This window comes from Salmo salar, chromosome ssa10 (genome assembly GCF_905237065.1).
Source record: "Salmo salar chromosome ssa10, Ssal_v3.1, whole genome shotgun sequence".
NCBI classification, from domain to species: Eukaryota; Metazoa; Chordata; class Actinopteri; order Salmoniformes; family Salmonidae; genus Salmo; species Salmo salar.
In genome coordinates this window covers 81923553-81947578 of record NC_059451.1, presented here as the reverse complement: position 1 = coordinate 81947578, position 24026 = coordinate 81923553, and the positions used below count along the sequence as shown (strand labels likewise).

Sequence of the window (24026 nt, the reverse complement as noted above, 5' to 3'; positions counted from 1 at the left end):
GAAATTGTCATGTCCGTTTGCGATACATCAACAACATATTTCTAACCAATAGAATGCCTTGACTTGACGTCTTACCAAGAAAACTATTCTTAGTGTACTGGCAGATCATTTCTCTTACTTTAACAAAAAGAAAAGTCTTGAAACAAGTCAGAATATCTCAAAACAAGTAAATGCATTTTCATGAGTAATTTTAACTTCATTATTTCAATACAAAACAAAAAAATCTAGGTACGATTGTTTTGTTGTTGCAGTGCTGCTTCGTCAACAAAACAAAAACAACAACAATCGTGGGGCGGACAGTGGCGCTGTTTCCCCCTACTGCGGAGTCAAGCAGAGGTTGAAGTGGATGGAATTTCCAATAGTGCTCTTATGAGCGGGGTACGCATATTGTTTAACAAAAAAATGACCTTGTGGAGAGATGTGAACCATCATGGGAAACGGTATCTCCTCTCTTCCTTGTACTCTAAGAGGTGAGATAGGGGCTTAGAGGGATAATGCAACCACAAGCTGAGAGCCACCCCCTCAACCCCTCACTCCATCCTCTCTACGCAGCAGTGGAAGGTTATCATTAGTGTGAATGAGTGGTTTTGCCCATCAGCTGTTCCATTCACATGTACAGATACTTTTACCTTTGGTGTTTGTTCCTCTCTCATTTCACATAGACAGACTCAAACCTAGGCTGAAGATAACAAAGGTTAAGACAAGAGGATTCTAATATCCCATAACTTGCTGCATAAATGCGGAAGAATTCTAAGAAATGGGACTAGCGATGCTAGTTAGCATCGGCGCTGGTCCCATGAATCTGTTCATTTTCAGAAGCTTCCTCATGGAATTATTAGGTTGTCCTAACCTGGGTATCTTCAACCTAGGGTCAAATTAGGCTACCTCTTCCTCTTCGGGTACATATCTGCCTCTCTGGATTATTCCATAGTTATTTGCTTCATAATGTTCATGTTCATGTTCAGGTATTAAATTGTCTTAATATGTGGATTAAAATCAGAAAGTTAGATAGGAAGAAAACATATGCTGTACACAGCATGCTTAAAAAAACGTCCATTGTGAAGAAGGACATAGTACATCATCATCCTAATTTGTCTCAGTCATGTAGCAACCTCCTGTTATGCAATCAAAATTAATCTGTCGCCATAAGCTTCCATCCCTACCGTACAATATTATACATAGAAATTGCATGATGGAGAGAGCTAGCAAAACAACAATACACTTGTTCAGCCAAAGCAACAGGTCTACGATGATGGGAAGTGGAAACATCCCAGAGATTAGCAGAGAGTGACATTGATACGAGTCAGAGATTCCAGAGCCTGAGCTCACAGGCAGCATCGTACGAAAACTAGCGTGTCTGGCTGCCAGGGGGCCGAGCCAACACTCCCCGCCTCAGCCAACACATTCTATTCTGCCTGAGCCTGGCTCTGCTTTTCAAGACCTCACTATCGCTCTCTAATTGGCTGAAATGAGAGGAGAGCAGCTTGCAGTTATGAGGAATGTTCTGATTGGAATAATACAACTAGGACTTCCTCTCTGGCTCTTTGACACGAGTCATTCAAAACAACCTTTCGGAAAGAAGTCCGGAAGCGTTACAGTTCAACTAAAATGCAGAACTCGAAAGAATTGACGGTCTTGAAATTAAACGCAATTGAAGTTTCAATCTATCGCACCAAGCAGAACAAAATCCCCCCCAAAAACCTTCAACAGAGTTTTCTTTGAGCCGCACACTCAGGCCTAAACACTGGGTAAGGTGCTTAATAACTGGTGGGCAACAACAACAGCACATTTGCTTCATTCAAGTCAGGGCTGCATTCTTCTCGCCACCCACCAAGCTACTGTGAGGCTGCCTGCCCTGCGTGGTGAGAAGAGAGGCAGTGAGGGACAGAAGGCTGTTCTCTTCAAAGTGAGGGCCTGCCTTTGGGCTGACATGCCCTGATTGAACGCGCTGGTTGGCCCCAGAGCTACACACACAGACAGGGCCCTTTTGAAGAAGACGTGAGGAGGAGGAGGAGAGGAGGAGGAGGAGGATGGTGGCAGTATTTATAGACAACAAGTGATGGGATGCCCTTGTTAACACACGGCCCACTGGGCCAGATGACAGAAGCACCGCCAAGGGTCACATGACCACATTACTCACTCCAGCGCCCAACAAGAGGAGAGGGACTGCCGCACACAGAGAGCATAGTGAGAGAGGGAGGGAGTGGGAGAGAAAGACAGAGTGTTTGGAGAGAAAGAGAGAGGGAGGAGAGCGAGAGAGAGCACAACATAGCTCAGCATAGTGCCCCAGTTCCTTACTGACGTACACAAACGCATGTTTTTTTTTCACGTCCTATTTAGAAGACTTGCAAGCTGGCCTCATTTACTTATAGGTACTTCACATTATTATGATTTGTTTAATTTAATACGTTTCACCTTGGAGGAGATCTAACGGGGAGAAAAAAAGTGTTGACAGGCATTCATAAATTCTTCAGGGCTTTTTGGAAAACATTGAGGTAAATATTTATGAGAGACTATGTTTCCTTTTAATGGTTTAAATTACACATCAGGTCGGGCCTAATGTTAGGTTCAGAAATGCCAGTAAAAGAAGCAGCTCTGGTTAATAAGACAATACCTGCTGCATTTCCCCAAACAGACCCTCACTAATTCCCAGACTTCAAACCTCCCTCACCAGGGGCCCTCTCACACCTCAGAGCCAGGAGCCCCAGAACAGGCTCAGGATCCAGCCCGTCCCCTAACCCACAGACCCGTAAACCCAAACCCCATGAGCCTGAGAGAGAGAGAGCCAGAGAGGTCATAGAGAGGGAGAGTACAAAGAGAGAGAGGGTACAGTATCTATGGTATGAAAGACCAGGAGATGGTAAGGTGAGTAGGATGAGTCTAAGTGAGAGAGAGACAGTGAGACAGAGAGAGACCCATATTTATGCTGATTTATTTTCCCTTTTGTACTTTAACCATTTGCACATCGTTAGAACACTGTATATATACAGTTGAAGTCGGAAGTTTACATACACTTAGGTTGGAGTCATTAAAACTCGTTTTTCAACCACTCCAGAATGTCTTGTTAACAAACTATAGTTTTGGCAAGTCGGTTAGGACATCTACTTTGTGCATGACACAAGTCATTTTTCCAACAATTGTTTACAGACAGATTATTTCACTTATTTTACTGTATCGCAATTCCAGTGGGTCAGAAGTTTACATACACTAAGTTGACTGTGCCTTTAAACAGCTTGGAAAATTCCAGAAAATGATGTCATGGCTTTAGAAGCTTCTGATAGGCTAATTGACATCATTTGAGTCAATTGGAGGTGTAGCTGTGGATGTATTTCAAGGCCTACCTTCAAACTCAGTGCCTCTTTGCTTGACATCATGGGAAAATCCAAAGAAATCAGCCAAGACCTCAGAAAAAACATCGTAGACCTACACAAGTCTGGTTCATCCTTGGGAGCAATTTCCAAATGCCTGAAGGTACCACATTCATCTGTACAAACAATAGTATGCAAGTATAAGCGTCATGGGACCACGCAGCCGTCATACCGCTCAGGAAGGAGACACGTTCTGTCTCCAGAGATGAACGTACTTTGGTGCGAAAAGTGCAAATCAATCCCAGAACAACAGCAAAGGACATGGTGAAGATGCTGGAGGAAACAGGTACAAAATGATCTATATCCACAGTAAAGCAAGTCCTATATTGACATAACCTGAAAGGCCGCTCAGCAAGGAAGAAGCCACTGCTCCAAAACCGCCAAAACAAAGCCAGACTACGGTTTGCAACTGCACATGGGGACGAAGATAGTACTTTTTGGAGAAATGTCCTCTGGTCTGATGAAATGAAAATATAACGATTGTCATTATGGCCAAACAGTTCTGTTTGGAGGAAAAAGGGAGAGGCTTGCAAGCCGAAGAACACCATCCCAACCGTGAAGCACGGGGGTGGCAGCATCATGTTGTGGGGGTGCTTTGCTGCATGAGGGACTGGTGCACTTCACAAAATAGATGGCATCATGAGGTAGGAAAACTATGTGGATATATTGAAGCAACATCTTAAGACATCAGTCAGGAAGTTAAAGCTTGGTCGCAAATGGGTCTTCCAAATGGAAAATGACCCCAAGCATACTTCCAAAGTTGTGGCAAAATGGCTTAAGGACAACAAAGTCAAGGTATTGGAGTGGCTATCACATAGCCCTGACCTTAATCCCATAGAAAATTTGTGGGCAGAACTGAAAAAGCATGTGCGAGCAAGGAGGCCTACATACCAGACTCAGTTACACCAGCTCTGTCAGGAGTAATGGGCCAAAATTCACCCAACTTGTTGTGGGGAGCTTGTGGAAGGCTACCCGAAACGTTTGACCCAAGATAAACAATTTGAAAGCAATGCTACCAATTACTAATTGAGTGTATGTAAACTTCTGGCCCACTGGGAATGTAATGAAAGAAATAAAAGCTTAAATAAATCATTCTCTCTACTATTATTCTGACATTTCACATTCTTAAAATAAAGTGGTGATCCTAACTGACCTAAGACAGGGAATTTTTACTAGGATTAAATGTCAGGAATTGTGAAAAACTGAGTTTAAATGTATTTGGCTAAGGTGTATGTAAACTTCCGACTTCAACTGTACATAATATGACATTTGTAATGTCTTTATTATTTTAGAACTTCTGTGAGTGTAATGTTTACTGATTATTTTTATTGTTTATTTCACTTTTGTTTATTATCTACTTCACTTGCTTTGGCAATGTTAACATATGTTTCCCATGCCAATAAAGCCCCTTGAATTGAAATTAATTGAATTGATGGAGCGAGTGAGAGAGAGAGGGAAAGAGAGAGAGAGAGAGAGAGAGAGACAAAGAGAGCGAGACAGGCAAAGAGAGCGAGACAGGCAAAGAGAGAGAGAGGGACAAAGAGAGAGAGGGGTTCAAAGAGAGCGAGAGAGAGAGAGAGAGAGAGAGCGAGACCGAGAGATATAGAGGGAGTGAGAGAGAGAGAGAGATGGAGAGAGAGAGAGGGCGTGAGAGAGCCTCAAAACCATCTAAATATGATACAGAAACATACACACCACACACATACACACACAAATGCACACAGAACAATGCAGTGTGACACTCTCCACATAAAAGGCTCCAGTAGAAGCAGGTGAGTGCTGGAATGGGATGCCCCTCTCTTTCAACTTCCCCCACTTCAAAGCACCCCCATCTGGAGATGACACCAAGCCCTCAGCATCATACAAAAGGTGGTGGCACCAGAGAGACGAAAAATGGCAGAAAAAAAACTTTGTGTTCTTCTTTTAAGCATTTAAAGTGCATGAAGCGAAAATACTGTATTTGAGTATGTCCCAAAGACAGACCTGTTACGCAGTAGGATACTATTGTGGATACTCTGGGAACAAGCCAGAATTTCTCAATCAATCAGATTTTATAAATGCCATTTTACATCAGGACTTCTCACAAAGTGCTATACTGATACCCAGTCAAAATAATCAAAGAGGAAGGACTGCAGTTGCAGAAAAACTCCCTAGAAAGGCAAGAACCCAGGAAGAAACCTAGAGAGGAACCAGGCTCTGAAGGGTGGCCAGTCATCTTCTGGCTGTGATTATAAGAGTACATGGCCATTAAGGCCAGATCGTTCTTCAATTTATATTAGATAGATTAAACAGGATTGATGGCAATTGACTCCTGGGATAAGTCATTTTCCATAGTATGTTATGTTCTAAACACATAGGTATTAAGGTTATAAAACAGAAGATAAATATATATATATACAGGTCGTCATGGCAATCCATCAGGTGTGATCAAAATAACACAGAGTCTTCTCATGACGGTTTCCCACAATCCAACACAGTTAATGACACACATAGGTATTTAGAGTTGATATCCCACGACAGTTACATTATACTGCAGCTGTTTTGGTTGGATTAAGATGTTAGCCATCCCAAGTTAATGTATCTTCATTTAAGTGTAGTAATCCAAGCCTTAACAGGATGGTACAGGGGGAAAAAATACAGAGAGATTGTGGAACATATTGCTTACATGGGAACACACTCAATATATTTTATATAGAGTGCTAATTCTTGTTTTTTCTTACCAAGGTAAGGTATCTAACGTCACTGGCGGATCAGTTTCCTTTTTTTAACAAGAAAAATGGCTCAATACAAGTAATTTATCTTACTTCAAGATATTTTTCAAGATATTTTAACTTAAGGTAAAAAATCTTCAACATTTCTTGAAATAAGATAAATTACTTGATTAAGCCTTGTATATTTTTGCTTATTTTAACACCAAAACGGTTTAATACAAGTAATGTATCTTATTAAGACATTTCTTAAGATTTTTACCTTAATTTACCTTATTTTTTACAAATATATTTTTCTAGATATTTTTCTATATTTACCTTAATTTTCCTTATTTTTTACCAAATAATTTTTCAAGATATTGAAAAAGATAAAATATCTTTAAATTAAATAAATTGCTTGTATTTAGCTAGCCTTTGGGGGGGGGAGTTAACTAGAAGAGAAGGTCCTCTCCTTCTCACCCCACCACCACATACAAACACCCCTACCCCACCTCTCCCTCTTTCCCCTCCTCTTTCCTCTCCTCCTTTTTGGAATCATTGATGTGAGGTCTATTGTGTGAGCTGAGCTGAGCAGAACAGCGCTGAGCAGAGTGGAGGGAGTGTAGAGCTGCATGGCCTCAGCCTTGGGCTCTGTTATGGCCTGTCCACTGACCCACTTACCTGCCTTTTAAAGAGGTTTTAGGGTCACGGGTTCACAACTTGGTGACTCAACTGTGAACGGCGGGCGGCATCTCCTTTCAAAGTGCCTGAGCCTTCACCTCTACTGCTCCCCTCCCTTTCTCTCCATGTCCCCTATTTTCCCTCTTTCACCAAACACCATCTCACCCTTCTCTCTCCTCCGCAACCCCATATCATCCCCCATTCCTCCAGCCCCATATCATCCCCCCATTCCTCCAGCCCCATATCATCCCCCCATTCCTCCAGCCCCATATCATCCCCCCATTCTCCAGCCCCATATCATCCCCCCATTCCTCCAGCCCCATATCATCCCCCATTCCTCCAGCCCCATATCACCCCCCCATTCCTCCAGCCCCATATCATCCCCCCCATTCCTCCAGCCCCATATCATCCCCCCCCATTCCTCCAGCCCCATATCATCCCCCCCCATTCCTCCAGCCCCATATCATCCCCCCATTCCTCCAGCCCCATATCATCCCCCCATTCCTCCAGCCCCATATCATCCCCCCCATTCCTCCAGCCCCATATCATCCCCCCATTCCTCCAGCCCCATATCATCCCCCCATTCCTCCAGCCCCATATCATCCCCCCCATTCCTCCAGCCCCATATCATCCCCCCATTCCTCCAGCCCCATATCATACCCCATTCCTCCAGCCCCATATCATCCCCCATTCCTCAAGCTCCATATCATCCCCCATTCCTCCAGCCCCATATCATCCCCCCATTCCTCCAGCCCCATATCATCCCCCCATTCCTCCAGCTCCATATCATCCCCCCATTCCTCCAGCTCCATATCATCCCCCCATTCCTCCAGCCCCATATCATCCCCCCATTCCTCCAGCTCCACCTTTCACTATGTACCCACCACCACCCCTGCCACAGTGCTAATTAGCATAGTATCCAAGGTGGTGAGAACATGAGGTTTAATGAATGTAGGGGCGTCAGAGCACATTTAAGGCTAATGTTCAAGCTTCAGGTTACTCGCTGAATGTTTTGTTTGAAATATACTCCTTGATAACAAAAATGCAAAACATAAACAGTGGTATTACAGTAATACTGCAGTAGATAATACACTTTGTTTGTCATCCTACCCTCCATTTAAACTTCATTACTCGATCCAACGCAAGAAATACAACATTCTGTCCTACCATTCCATGTCCACAGTCTGTCCCATCAGCCAAGGGCATGTGCTGTGTCCGACACCCTTTATGGTCCCCCTCAGCACTCGTACACCAAAGCCTCTTGCATTGTTTCTATGTGGAGAGAGAGAGAGAGAGAGAGAGAGAGAGAGAGAGAGAGAGAGAGAGAGAGAGAGAGAGAGAGAGAGAGAGAGAGAGAGAGAGAGAGAGAGAGAGAGAGAGAGAGAGAGAGAGAGAGAGAGAGAGAGAGAGAGAGAGAGAGAGAGAGAGAGAGAGAGAGAGAGAGAGAGAGACAAAAATACATGCGGGAGAGAGACATGCGGGAGAAAGGGTGAAGAGAGAGACACGTTGGAGAGAGAACGGGAGAGACAGAGTGAGGAAGGAAGAATTAAACACTGTTACAAAATCCCACTGCCCACTGCATGAGAATCATTCAACTGTTTTACACTAAACTATAAATCCCTAATATTCAGTCAGACAAGAGACAGGAGACCTGTACTGTACCAGTGAGATGTGTAACAGACTTTATGGACAGTTCAGCCACTAGGAACCAAACCACACAGTCACTTTTACAGCCACCTGGACAGCTGTTACTGTCACTATAGATTAGCTACCCATGACTCCAGAAGTCTCCAACCAGACGAGAGCGGGCCGAGCCCACAGGGTAAGTGACTGGCAAGAGAACCATTTCTTCATTCCAGCCTTACAGGATGTTCAACATGAGAACGTGTGCTGCTCTGAAGGAACTCAACCTGCCTCCCAGCAGTCTGTTAAACCTGAACAAAGCTAATTGTCTCATGAAACCACCAAAGCTGTCCGTCATACAGACAGCTCATGAAAAACACTGACTGGACCCTACAGTGTTGTCTATGTAACGTTATGACTTCATCGTCTCAACACCTTATCACAGACAAGACACATTAGAACCTTAGAGGCATATGACATCTTTTTCCTTGGGCGTTTGTTTGAGGGCACACTTTTTTGTAGATAATAGAGGGACTAAGGGCACATCCCAAATGGCACCCTATTCCCTATATAATGCACTACTTTTGACCAAAGCCCTATGGAATTGACTACACCCATAGGGAATTGGGTGCCACCCTGAGAGACACTTGGTTGAGAGGAACGGAATGCAACCTGGCTCACCATGTAAGGGCAGACCATGGAGCCGGGCCCAAACATGAGCTCACACTGCCGGTTGGCGTTGTAAATCTGACCAGGGAGGTGGTTGGGCAGCTCGTACGTTCTGCTCACTGGCTCGTCCAATAGGCACTCTCCATACCCTGTGCTGAAAGGTAACACGCACATACACACATTCACAAGCAGTAAATAAACATGTGTAAAAGGTGTATTAAGGTGATCCGAGTGTTCCTGCTCTCCTTCCTGCATCCTCACACCAAGAGCTTCCTGTCAAGATGCATACAATAGTCGTATGAGAGAAAGTAGGCGATGTGTCATTTCGTTGACATTTAGAATTGGAAGTCAAACATCTCTAGGAGTGATGATATTCAGATGTACACGGCGCCTTGTCCCATGTGGGTGGTCTGCTCTGGTGTGTGGTGTTACCTAACAGTGAGACTGACACCACTTCCCCTCAGTGACCTGATATATTAGCTAATGCCGTCACCGTGAAACCGGAGCCAGGCACCATCACACAGAGGGAATAAAGGTGCATTTCCATACAGACACAAAGCTGTCCCAACCACATGTTTATTTAACAGACATTTCTCTGTGCACAAAAAACCCCCAGAGGATTTGAAGGACCTTCATTGAGTTAGCATAAATCAGGCTAGTTCACCAGAACTATTATAATGATAGATTGTGTGTCAGCCACACCCTACCCCTACAGCACACAAAAAACAACAGAGCACAGCTGTATAAAATGTACTACATGCCGGGTTATTTACCCAAAACACTGAATGAAGCACTAAGCGTTAGACAATGTTAAAAGCATGGTCACAAAACCTAGTCAAACAGCCATTCACCAAAGGTAAACCCTTCCTCAAAAGATCTTTCCTCTGTATTTATTTTGCGACACAAAACAACAACAAAAACTGGGGATGAAACATTGTAGCCTACAATGTGTGTAATTATATGACATGTCGACACTTCTCTTACAATTTGTACCCTGTGTTGAGCTCAGGCACCTGTTACATACAGACTACAGTGTGTGTGTGTGTGTGTGTGTGTGTGTGTGTGTGTGTGTGTGTACACTACAGTACACCACCAGCTGATATGAGGAGCACCGTATTTACCTGGGCTTATCTTGTGGTACCGTTTCGGTTTTCCCTCATTTCCACACACACTGTAAGAAACCATTGGTTTTGTAGCCAGAAAAGACTACAAGTGCTTGGTGGAATGAGTTCGCCTAACAATGAGCAAGGGAGGAGACAAATGATGAAAGCTATGACGGGGTCAGTCAGTCCGTCAGGGCCATGAGAAGCAGAGAGAGAGAGACACCACATATTGAAGCTATAAGGTCAGTGGTCTGTCTGTCTTCTGAGTCCAGAAGAATGAGAAGAGATGATGCCCCATACTCAAGCTTCTTTCACCAGGTTGTCATTGTCTAATCAGAACTCCAGAAACCATATGGGCCTGTGATTAAAAACTAGACGGATAGGAGGGAAAAAAGCAGCAATTTTTCGATTAGGCACGCTGTTTTTTTAGGGGACTGAGCAGAGCCCGAGACAGGTGATACGACTCCCTTCTGGCAACGACAGCGGTTCTACACGTGGCAGCCATCGGGAGGCTTTTTAAAAGTGAGTTTATTTAGAAAATGACTGATATGTATCTCTCAGAGTTCGTCATAAGAAGCTGCTCTTTAATGAGTTCCTTAAAGGCAGTCTGTTCCCTGTGAGCCGCTATGAGGCTGCTCATATGTCAGATTTATGATTGACGCAGGGTATGAATGACACAGCACATGCCTGTTGCACAGTTGGATTAAACTCAATGCAAACAGTACTGGAGTGATTCCCCCTTTTCATAGGGAGATATACAGTCAGGTCCAAAATGGCACCCTTGATAAAGATGAGCAAAAAAGACTGTATAAAATAAATAATACAAATACTGATCCATTTTGAATTCTAAAAATAAAATGGGAGATATTATTTTATACGAATACCATTATTCAGAGAGAGAGATTTTGTTTAACAGCTAATATCTTTTTTTCTCAAAAAGATATGTCAAAATTATTGGCACCCCTGAAGATTCTTATAAAATAAAATCAAACTAAATAAAATATGCATTTATATTTAACTTTTTTAAAGTTAATCTCAGTTTAAGGATCTGTATTGTGGCCTTCCATGGTTTACTGTTTCACTGGGGTATTAAAATGTGGTAACGTATGTCAAATCTGATAAGAGACAAATGGTTGTTGACCCCCATAAATCAGGCAATGGGTACAAATATACCACTTACCACTATTAGGGAAACAATTAAGTAGTTCAAAACCACTGAAACAGTGGCAAACTTCCCTGGTATTGGACGCAAGTATATCTTGACAAATCAAATAAAAAAATCTAATTTTATTTGTCACATGCGCAGAATACAACGGGTGAAATGATTGCTTACTGTAAGGGTTGCGGAACTGGTGGCAGTGAAGTCAGACGCAGGAGTGCAGAAATAGGTAATAGCCGGAGCAGTTTAATACAAAACCCACGGCAATACAAAAAGAACCTACATGGGTACAAAACCTGACGCGCACCAGTAACATAAAGTACAAGCTCTTACAAACAAACAATTCCACCCAAGGACATGGGGGGAGCAGAGGGTTAAATACACAACAATTAATGAGGGAAATGGAAACCAGGTGTGTAAGAAAACAAGACAAAACAAATGGAAAATTAAAAGTGGATCGACGATGGCTAGAAGACCGGTGACGCCGACCGCCGAACACCGCCCGAACAAGGAGAGGAAACGACTTCGGTGGAAGTCGTGACACTTACAGTCCCTTCCCAACGACGCAGAGTTAAAAAAAATATAAAAAGAAAAATAGTAACACAAGGAATGAAATACACAACAATGGAGCTCCAGTATATACAGGAAGTACCAGTACCAGATCAATGTGCAGGGGTACTAGGTATTTGAGGTGGATATGTACATGAAGGCAGGGTAAAGTGACTAGGCATCAGGATAGATAATAATAGGAGTCAAATAAAGAACAGAGTAGCAGCAGCAAATGATGAGTGTAAAAGTGTGTCTGCATGTGTGTGTAGTTGGAGAGACTTTTATTTCCCTCACCAACTTTAAACATCAGCTATCTGAGCAGCTAACCGATCGCTGCAGCTGTACATAGTCCATCTGTAAATTGCCCACCCAATCTACCTACCTCATCCCCTTACTGTTTTTATTTTATTTACTTTTCTGCTCTTTTGCACACCTGTATCTCTACATGCACATCATCATATGCTCATTTATCACTCCAGTGTTAATCTGCTAAATTGTAATTATTTGCTCCTATGGCCTATTTATTGCCTACCTCCTCATGCCTTTTGCACACACTGTATATAGACTTTCTTTTTTTCTACTGTATCATTGACTTGTTTATTGTGTTATTGGCTTGTTTGTTTACTCCATGTGTAACTCTATGTTGTTGTCTGTGTCACACTGTTTTGCTTTATCTTGGCCAGGTCGCAGTTGTAAATGAGAACTTGTTCTCAACTTGCCTACCTGGTTAAATAAAGGTGAAATAAAAAAAATAAAAAAATAAAATAAATATGTGTTTCTGTTGTGTCGGTAGCCTGGATGGCAGGGAGCTCGGCCCCCACGCATAGTGATGAAGGTGGATCAGGAGGCAAAGAAAAGACCAAGGGCCAAAGTTGGAGTATTACAGAACTTTGTCGCATCTTCAGGTCACCAAGTCTTCAAACCTCTAACCCAATAGGCTCTTTGGAAGGGTTGACAGAGAAAAGCCTGTATTGAGACCACAGGAGGCTGCTTAGGGGAGAACGGCTCATAATAATGGCTGTAACAGAGCAAATAGAGTGGCATCAAACACCTGTATTTGATACCATTCCACTCCTCCACTCCGCTCCAGTCATTACCACGAGCCCGTTCTCCCTAATTAAGGTGCCACCAGCCTTCTGTGGTTGAGAGCCACCAACAGATGTAAATACCTGAGCTTGCTAAACTTCATTGGCACTTTGATTGAAACCAGGGCTATGGACACATGATTGACCACAAAATCAACAATTTGCAATGGCCATCACAGTCTCCGGGCTTGAACCCCATTGAAAACCTGTAGATTGAACTGAAGACCACAGTCCATAAGCATAGACCGAATGATATCAATGATCTGGAAAGATTATGTATCGAGGAACGGTTTAAGATCCTCCCTAAAAGGCTCAGTGCCGTTATCGTAGCAAGGGAAGGGTGTCGGAGAATTGAAAACGGGGGTGCCAATCATTTTAGCAAGGATCTTTTTGAGAATTCGGTTTATAACCTGTTAAACAAAATCTATTTCTTTCAGCAATTTTATTAATAATCTTTTGTTTTGTATACAGCATCGCTTAGTATTTGTATTGTTTATTTTATAAAGTATTTTTTGCTCATCTTTATCAAGGGTGCCAATAATTCTGGACCTGACAGTACAACACTGTAACACTGAAATAACTGGAAAAGAAAGAGTCATCAAAAGATCATTTTCACAGAAGACGCATTTTGAATTAACTGAGGATTGTTGTATAAATTTTTTACCAAAACGTGAGAAAACTAACTGTTTTGGGTGGCGACTAGCGAGACATCTGATGTTTGTGTGTGGTTAGGATAATTCCCAACGTGTGCGCCTGGCATTGGAATGGAAAATGATAGCATTGGCCTGTATTAATGAGTATGTGGTCTCAACACAGGTGTACACATCAATTAGTGGGTGGCAACACAGAGAGATTTGAATTTGATCTTTATATAGGTTTAGTGGCTTATACCAGCTGGCGGGCTGCCAGGAGCGGAATGAACAATGTCTTTATATCACGTACTACACAAAATAACAACAAAAACACCAAAGACACTTTCCACTCAGCTCTCAGGTGTGCACACAACGGGAGTTCACATTATTACACATACACAAAAATAACAACGAGGGGGGGGTTGGTTCCTGAAGAAGGGTTGAGAGGTAGTGTGTCCCTCCATCTTTAAGTTGACATGAGAGTGTTTTGCATTAGAGAGCTCTCAGAGATGAATAAGTAGTCAAAACAGTGATGTACTTGACCAGGCCACCTTAGTGGACAGTGGAGGTACCGTTTAGATCAATGCTCCTCATTGTTGAAGCCACGCAGACTTCAAAAGCAGTGGGCCTCGCTCTCAGGGGCCTTTCCCAGCACCGAGGCTCCTCCACACCAAACCCTACACCCCGCTCCACAGCCGCACAGAACTGTTTATAAATATGGCCACTGTTAAACAAATCAGCTTGTCTCTTCATGCAGCATGGAAAGTTTCGCTCACAGTCATTGACATTTATCTCTCGCTCACACATCGAGTGCTTGAACACTCAGCCTGCTTAAAACCTCTTACATCTAGACGTTCCGCTAGCGGAACACCTGCTCCATTATCCAATGATGGGCGTGGCGCGAAATACAAACTCCTCTAAAATACAAAAACTTCCATTTTTCAAACATATGACTATTTCACAGCATTTTAAAGATAAGACTCTCCTTTATCTAACCACACTGTCCAATTTCAAAAAGGCTTTACAACGAAAGCAAAACATTAGATTATGTCAGCAGAGTACCAAGCCAGAAATAATCAGACACCCATTTTTCAAGCTAGCATATAATGTCACAAAAACCTAGAAGACAGCTAAATGCAACACTAACCTTTGATGATCTTCATTAGATGACAACCCTAGGACATTATGTTATACAATACATGCATGTTTTGTTCAATCAAGTTCATATTTATATCAAAAACCAGCTTTTTACATTAGCATGTGACGTTCAGAACTAGCATACCCCCCGCAAACTTCCGGGGAATTCGCTAACATTTTACTAAATTACTCACAATAAACGTTCACAAAAAGCATAACAATTATTTTAAGAATTATAGATACAGACCTCCTCTATGCACTCGATATGTCCGATTTTAAAATAGCTTTTTGGTGAAAGCACATTTTGCAATATTCTAAGTACATAGCCCAGGCATCACGGGCTAGCTATTTAGACACCCGGCAAGTTTAGCACTCACCAATATCAGCTTTACTATTATAAAAGTTTCATTACCTTTTGTTGTCTTCGTCAGAATGCACTCCCAGGACTGCTACTTCAATAACAAATGTTGGTTTGGTCCAAAATAATCCATCGTTATATCCGAATAGCGGCGTTTTGTTCGTGCGTCCCAGACACTATCTGAAATGGTAAATCAGGGTCGCGCGCATGGCGCAATTCGTGACAAAAAAAATCTAAATATTCCATTACCGTACTTCGAAGCATGTCAACCGCTGTTTAAAATCCATTTTATGCCATTTTTCTCGTAAAAAAGCGATAATATTCCGACCAGGAATCTCCTTTTAGCTAAACTGAGGAAAGTAAACAAAGCTTTCGGTCGACGCGGGCACGCGCCTGAGTCTCACAGTACTGTAACCAGCCACTACCCAAACGCGCTACTTTGTTTCAGCCAGAGCCTGCAAAGCCACGATTCAGCTTTTTACCGCCTTCTGAGACCCTATGGCAGCCGTAGGAAGTGTCACGGGACAGCTAAGATCCTCACTCTTCAATAAACAGAGACAAGAAGAACGACACCTTGTCAGACAGGCCACTTCCTGCCTGAAACCTTGTCAGGTTTTTGCCTGCCAAATGAGTTCTGTTATACTCACAGACACCATTCAAACAGTTTTAGAAACTTTGGAGTGTTTTCTATCCATATGTAATAAGTATATGCATATTCTAGTTACTGGGTAGGAGTGGTAACCAGATTAAATCGGGTATGTTTTTTATCCAGCCGTGAAAATACTGCCCCCTAGCCATAACAGGTTATTAACACCGCTGACATTCAGACAAAAATATTCAGCAGTAAAAAATGAAAAGGAGTTTTCTTTTTCTTGCTTTTAAAATTGTGCAATTCAAACACTCAAAGCTGGGTGGATGGATTCATCCGCTGTTAGGAAACTATGCAGCACAGTTGCGGGGCGCGTCGGGCGCGTAACCTTACAGCCTCGACAGGAGGCGTTCGCATGGGAGCGACCGCTCGCTTCCCAAGATGCAACTCATCAACAAGGCAGCCTTTTGTGGAGCCTCACAATCAACAAAGCGGGAGGAGAGATCAAAGGGTCACGTCCAGGGAAAATCTAATTATAACTGACATTTCCCATCTTAAAGGGAAGCCCTTCAGAAGAGGTTGGTGGCCACCGCTTGGCTTTGGAGCCCGCTGAATGAGCCGTTGCCCCGCGTTACCGTTTTCGCGGGGAAAGCACGCCAGCGACTAAATGACTGTTTGTCCAGCATCTCAAGAGCTGGTTCTGCCTGAGTGCAGAGACAGAGGAGGAGCAGGGGGAGGATCAATCGCTCAGGTCACCCCAGGAAGACTCCAGCTTCAAACAGGAAATGCGGTCACACACCAAGCAATAACACAGTTTACGCTGCTCTACATTCTCCCTCTCTGAGAAGGTAGCAGAGGTTGCTTACCAGATTATGTCACAAGAATACAAACACTTTTTGTTAGTGTTATTTTTTTTTGTCTTGCATTTCCAATGAAAAAGGAAGATATTAGAAAGTTTTATTACAGTGGCTCATGTATCTCTAAAAGTCATAGGGCCCGATTCAGACTTGAGTAGACTTAACACAGAAGTAAGTAAATAAAACACGGACTCAAGTCAACTTTTTTTGTCTATATTAAGTCAACTTATCTCAAGTCTGAATGGGGCCCATAATGAACAGTATATCTGTGAAAAGGATCTGTATATTTGTGAAAATGTGTATATTATGAGAATGATGGCATCCTTAACATCGTGTTTCAAAATTGCAGAAAAAGGGACGGAGCGGGAGATACCTACTCCAGAAACTCGGTGATGTACTTGCGACTACACTTGGACCAGGACCAGGGGCTGGTGTCGTAGTTGAGGGTGGGCGCCATCACGTGATACTGGTGCTTCATGCCTGCCTCCCTGCATTTGGGGTTGTCATCGTGGGGCATGTTGAACCTGCCGGGCGGGGAATAGAATACAGACAGAGAGAGATTAGGGAAAAGGGGGGATGGCTGCTAAATGAATTAGCCCTAACCAGGGGGATGAGTGTCAGAAGGTTTATAATCAGCCATTTTTAACAACGGATGACCTCAAACCTTTTGTGGACTTTTTTAGGCCTGCCCCATACCACACACACTCACCACACACCCACAGAGAGAGAGAACACACATGCATACGTGCGCTCACACACACACACACTTCCCGACCAAATCATATGGGTTCTCCCACCTGTTTTCAAATGCCTCAGTAAAACTCCACCCGCCAGGACATGTTTTAATGCTTTCCTGATCTGTATATCTGACCACCATAATTCCCTCACTGCACTGCCCACATACAGAACACACTACAGCATCTCCCGCTCACCTCCCCGAGATCAGGGGTCAGCTTCTCAAGGGGTTTAAGGCTGAGGGAGATGGGAGGCCATCCATGGACTTCAGGTTCTGAACACTCAAATAACATCAGCCTCAATCACGACCACTGACTATGATATATAGAACTAGAGAATTGACATGGAAACACACTCACCACCAACCAAGCAATGGTCTTCATCGAACTAACTACCGGAACTAAGATATAGAGACGAAGGCCTATGAAGCGTTGCATCTGAGATTGAATTCATTCTAGCCAGCTGAATAGTGAAGAGTCGAATAAAGTGGCTCATCTTTTTTGATGTCCAGAATAGTGCTGCTGGGCTGTGCTGTGTTGATCTGAGCGGATGTCCTGACCTACACAACTAGCTGTGTGTGCTGTGGTAGTGGAAGGATGAGGTCGGCCTTAATCTGCACACACACACACACACACACACACACACACACACACACACACACACACACACACACACACACACACACACACACACACACACACACACAGCTGTGTGGTGTTTACTGCAGGATGTGAGCCTACTGTATGGCTGGGCTCTCGGCTGGGGCTTTGGTCTGACTGCCACACAAAGAAGGCAGGCCTGGCCCAGGTTCTGACCCTGGCATGGGGCCCACCCTACAGGGGCCGGCGGGGGTGGAAGGGGGTTGTGGGGGCCGGCCGCTCAGGGCCTAATTGAGTGCTCTGAGCCGCAGCCTGCCCCTGGCCTGTAATGAGGTCCTCACACACCGGGAGAGCCACTGGCTGTTACTGAGAAGCGCATGCATGAGGGCATTGGCTGGAATACTCAGAACAGACTTCATCTATTACGTTGATGAAGTTGTAAATTACGGCAGAGTGGGAGCTACTGTAGCTCTCTGTATGTCTGAGAGAGACATATGCGGTCTGAGTTCAATCAGGAAAATGGCATCTCTGGAGGGAGATTTGCTGAAGTAATCTTCTCCAGCTATAGTAGCGTACTGCAATATTCTACTCATACAGTCAGGCTCCTATTATTGAGCTGCAATGAACCAGGCTTCATCCCAAACAGATGACATCATCATATCCATCCCTCCAACTTCTACCAAACAAAACATCTATAGAACGACTCTAGAAGACAAATCAAGTTTTTACTAGACTTAACACCCTATAAATAACAGTGAGAGTAAGGGAGTAACTTCTCCAGTGAAGAAGAGGACCTGATGACTTTCTCACCATATGGGGGAGAACAAAAACAAGACTTAATAAGTCTGTGGGGACTGCAGCAACAGGCTTTGTCAGCACTCTGACAGAGAGAGAGATCAGCAACGTCATCACAACATCGCTGCAAAATCACAGCCTTGTCACTACAGAGACGGAGCTTTGGGAGCCACTACGCACACACACGCACGCACGCACACACACACACACACACACACACACACACACACACACACACACACACACACACACACACACACACACACACACACACACACACACACACACACACACACACACACACACACACACACACACACACACACACAACAATCTCGTCCCTCTAGATTTATGGCCTCCAAAATCCAAACCTCATCCAATCAGCCACTCTGCTTGTCCACTGAGCTGCCAGTTTCCTTCCATGGCGCGGTCTTTTGCATATATTTCTCGGACATTAAAAAAGATAGCCTGTCTTCCATCCATAGCTCTAATGATTCATAAAAACGTCTGAGTCTAACGTCTGACGGCAAGGACTTGGTAACATTTGACAATTAAGCACTTTCAACATTATTAAGCCATGTAAGTATTACTTTTGTATTAATATCAAGTGACCTCACCACACTAGCAGAGCCCAAAGTGGTTATTTGTAACAACACATTTCCTGAGTTACTGTATATGAAAAAGGCCTCCTATCCATTAGTCTGAGCTAAGGGTTCCGTTCCGTTATCTGCAACATTGTGAGAGCGTTGGTTTGTTCCACTACCTGGCTGACACTGTTTCTCAGAGCGTTACACACTCAGGAGAGGGTCTTGTGAATATAGTCCAGCGATTAAACGCACCAAGAGGCAAAGCCAACTGCCTGTCAGCTGTTTGAACTTTAGCATAAACAGATCCACAGAAGAGGGCTGGTTTCCCCTCGCTAGGCCCAAAGAGCCAGCCCTGTCTCTGGAGGAATGTGTGAGGAGCAGCACTGGGTCTCAGACAGACGGTAAGCCAGCGCTGGTTAAATAGTAGACAGAACACATGTTGGATTATTTTGACCCAACCAATTGGGTTGCGTGAATAACCCAACATGTTGGGTTGATAGAAATACCCAAACATGGGTTAATTTAACCATCAGTTGGGTATTTTTGGTGGCATAGTTAAGTGGGCTTCAGGTAGCCTTGTGGTTAGAGTGCTGGGCCAGTAACCGTAAAGGTTACTAGATCAAATTCCCGAGCTGATAAGGTAAAAATCTGTCGTTCTGCCCCTGAACAAGGCAGTTAACCCACTGGTCCTAGGCCGTCATTGTAAATAAGAATTTGTTATTAACTGACTTGCCTAGTTAAACAAAGGTAAAATAAAACGTTTTATTCTCATGCTGGGTTCAGTGGGTTGACCTAGCAGCTGGGTCTTTTTCAACGATTATTTTCAGGAGGCGTGGCTTCAATTAAGACAGATCTTATTGGCCACCTGTAACATTACTAAGATTATTTATTACATATTATTATAATTATTGTATCCCAACAATGGAAGTCATTTTTAGCCACCCATGAGAGTAAATGCCATTCCTGTTCATCTGGTCTGTTGCATAGTTATCACTTGTTAAGGTCAAACACTAACATTTTTGTAGCTTCAATGACAATTGCAGAAGTGTATGACTGTCTAATAGTCACACACCTACTTAACTACACCACCAGTCTTCTGATCTGACGCGCTGGTTCATATCTCAACAACCCAGCAGTTGGTTCAACCAAACAACCCAGCAGTTGGGTCAACCAAACAACCCAGCAGTTGGTTCAACCAAACAACCCAGCAGTTGGTTCAACCAAACAACCCAGCAGTTGGTTCAACCAAACAACCCAGCAGTTGGTTCAACCTAACAACCCAGCAGTTGGGTCAACCAAACAACCCAGCAGTTGGGTCAACCAAACAACCCAGCAGTTGGTTCAACCAAACAACCCAGCAGTTGGTTCAACCAAACAACCCAGCAGTTGGTTCAACCAAACAACCCAGGAGTTTGGGTCAACCAAACAACCCAGCAGTTGGGTCATCCTAACAACCCAGCAGTTGGTTCAACCAAACAACCCAGCAGTTGGGTCAACCAAACAACCCAGCAGTTGGGTCATCCTAACAACCCAGCAGTTGGGTCAACCTAACAACCCAGCAGTTGAGTCAACCTAACAACCCAGCAGTTGGGTCAACCAAACAACCCAGCAGTTGGGTCAACCTAACAACCCAGCAGTTGGGTCAACCTAACAACCCAGCAGTTGGGTCATCCTAACAACCCAGCAGTTGGTTCAACCAAACAACCCAGCAGTTGGTTCAACCAAACAACCCAGCAGTTTGGGTCAACCAAACAACCCAGCAGTTGGTTCAACCAAACAACCCAGCAGTTTGGGTCAACCAAACAACCCAGCAGTTGGTTCAACCAAACAACCCAGCAGTTGGGTCAACCAAACAACCCAGCAGTTGGGTCAACCAAACAACCCAGCAGTTGGGTCAACCAAACAACCCAGCAGTTGGTTCAACCAAACAACCCAGCAGTTGGGTCAACCAAACAACCCAGCAGTTGGTTCAACCAAACAACCCAGCAGTTGGGTCAACCAAACAACCCAGCAGTTGGGTCAACCAAACAACCCAGCAGTTTGGGTCAACCAAACAACCCAGCATTTTTTAGAGAGTAACAAGCAACAACTGGCCAGAGTAGCTGGAAGGGAAAGCTGTCACTTTTAGTGATCAGGGGAGGCAGGAGAGAGGGAGAGAGGGAGGGAGGGAGAGAGAGAATTAAAGTTAAAAACAGTTTGCATCCCTCATAACATACCCAGTTTTGTCATGGTGATTTGGGCCTAATGTTTAGAATGCATGCAGTCTTATGAGAGATTGGGTCATATGCTGTGACACAAAGCGGTTATTCATATGGCTTCTCTTTCCATTCACACATGTGGTGACATCTGTGTGTTGTGGAAACAGGCCTACGCGGGGAGCAATGTTATCATAACAGTGCTATTACACAGTAATTATGCAGTGTAGTATGAACACATTGTGATGAGCTCTATTTTACACAGTTCAGATAGTGTTATCTTTCTTTACGGGGTAATGTTTAGGACATTCAGTCAGCCCCTGAAAACCAATATTATTCAGCCTTTGATAATGAATTGTGCTCTGTCCCCACTAAATGAAATACATTTAATATGTATGTACATGTACTTGTCCCTACAATGACCACCTTCCATCTCGACGCCTAGTTGAAAGCAATGGCTGCCCCATGCAGAGGCCCCCGGTCCACCACATCTAAAGCCCAGGCAGCAGTGGCTTTCAGACCCAGCTCCTCCTCATCCCCCTGGCTGCCTCTACAAAGCTGGAACACCTACAGGGTTAAAGGGATACTTCGGGATTTTGTCGTTTGAAGGATTTTGCTAACTAGCGCTAGAGCAATTGCTAACTAGCGTTCACGCAATTACTGGTATCTGCTACTTCCAGTCATTGCGCTAATGCTAGTTAGCATTGGCTCGCAAAACTACCTGTAACTTCCTTCATACTAGACACAGAGATATACAAATGGTATCCACAAGTTCATCTGACTCTGGGGAGGTAGATAAAGGGTATCATTGCCAAAATCCTGAAGTATCCCTTTAACTCAGGGCACTACACTAGGAAATTAAGACTAGCATGTTATTAAACCTCTTTTTTTCCTTTATTATGTTTTGCACCTGCATGTACACCCGGGATAATAGGGCTTTGTTGTGCGGGGCCGGGACAGGCCCCAGAGGCCCCGCGAGGTAGGCCCAGGAGGTGGCAGGCCCCAGGGGCCTGAGAGGTAGGCCCAGGAGGGGGCAGGCCCCAGGGGCCTGAGAGGTAGGCCCAGGAGGGGACAGGCCCCAGGGGCCTGAGAGGTAGGCCCAGGAGGGGACAGGCCCCAGGGGCCCCGAGAGGTAGGCCCAGGAGGGGACAGGCCCCAGGGGCCCCGAGAGGTAGGCCCAGGAGGGGACAGACCCCAGGGGCCCTGAGAGGTAGGCCCAGGAGGGGACAGGCCCCAGGGGCCCCGAAAGGTAGGCCCAGGAGGGGACAGGGTGTTGAGGGGGGTAGAATGTACTAACACTAATGATAGGAAGTTCAACTCTTTTTACTGATTCAGACCTTTTCAACTCCTTCAGTTAAAAAAAACCTAATCATTCACCTAATTTCGTTCATTTGATTCAGTAATGCCAAGAGCGTGCAGGACCACCTTACCAGTAAACAATGAACTAAAAACTTGAAAGACTCATGATTCTAAAAGCCTCTCATTTATCATAGGGCTCTTTTTGAAGCTGTCATTTGTGACTGAGACTTACAAAAGTGTGCTTCAAACAATGTACATTTGTGATGGCTAGGGATACAAATAACATAGAACCAAGACACAGCCTACACAGCCTGCCTCTGCTCAACAAACTCAAGAACGAATCGTTTGGGGGGGCTGCTGCAGTTCGCGAACAGTACAGTTGTGCTTATGGACTAGATTGTGAACAACTCTCGACTGTCGCGAGGAAGATAAGCACATACTGTACTGTTCGCGAACTGCAGCAGCCCCCCAAACGATTCGTTCTCGAGTTTGTTGAGCAGAGGCAGGCTGTGTAGGCTGTGTCTTGGTTCTACAAAGCTGTGTCAATCGATAACATTCAACAATCAATGAATTACATTCATTCTTGCACCATGAGATCAATTATCAGTTCTACGTGTCTTTTGCCTTCTCTATGCTGCCTGCAAGATGATCTATGGTAAACAGTTGGTGGTTGGAGCACGTCTCTGGAGCCGCTGAGCTGGGGGAGTGCGTAATAATCCTGCTGTAGGTTTCATTTCGGCCAGCCAGCAGGTCAAACGAACGACTAAAATGAACGAGTCACTCGGTAAGATGAATCACGACTCTCGAAGTCAGTCAAAAAGAGTTGTTCAAAAAGAACGAATCGTTCGCGAACTGCACACCGCCAACTTACACATGGCCCAGCTCGTGAGCGATGGTGAATGAAGCGCTGAGTCCGTTCTCTTCGCTGATGGAGCAGCTCCGGTACGGGTCACACATGGTCCCCAGCTCCGCCAGCCCTGGAAGGTCACACAGCGGCTTGAATGGACGGAGAACAAAAAAACCTTCCACTGCTACAGGCGATTAAGCCGTCAAACGTATGTTTCATAAGAGAGATCAGTACTACACTCCATCCTCTCTCTCACTACACCGTTCTAATCGGTCACTATATTAGCTGTAAGCTCCTGAAATAAACTCATTATTGTACATTAGCTGACTGTGGAACATTGAAACAGGAGTGGAAAGTTAACCCGGAGTCACTGAAGGTGACATGGGCACAGTTAAATCTGAACGTGAAGCCGTTTGTTTACCCAATGTGTCACACTTGTCTTTCGCTCGGCAGATGTCTTCCCTGTGAGAAG

The 24026-nt window shown here is 44.3% G+C and overlaps 1 protein-coding gene across 2 annotated transcripts in view; it reads right to left on the bottom strand.

The window, feature by feature from the left end:
• The window catches only part of LOC106560968 (A disintegrin and metalloproteinase with thrombospondin motifs 20), a 133892-nt gene that overhangs the window by 79768 nt on the left and 30098 nt on the right, over positions 1-24026 (bottom strand). For both annotated transcript variants that reach the window (XM_014124457.2, XM_014124458.2), the window contains 5 exons: positions 23976-24016; positions 23579-23684; positions 16875-17021; positions 9041-9182; positions 7904-8008 (listed from right to left, as the gene is read on the bottom strand). In XM_014124457.2, coding sequence (XP_013979932.1) covers positions 7904-8008; positions 9041-9182; positions 16875-17021; positions 23579-23684; positions 23976-24016 — 541 coding nt within the window. The remainder of the gene's footprint in view (positions 1-7903; positions 8009-9040; positions 9183-16874; positions 17022-23578; positions 23685-23975; positions 24017-24026) is intronic.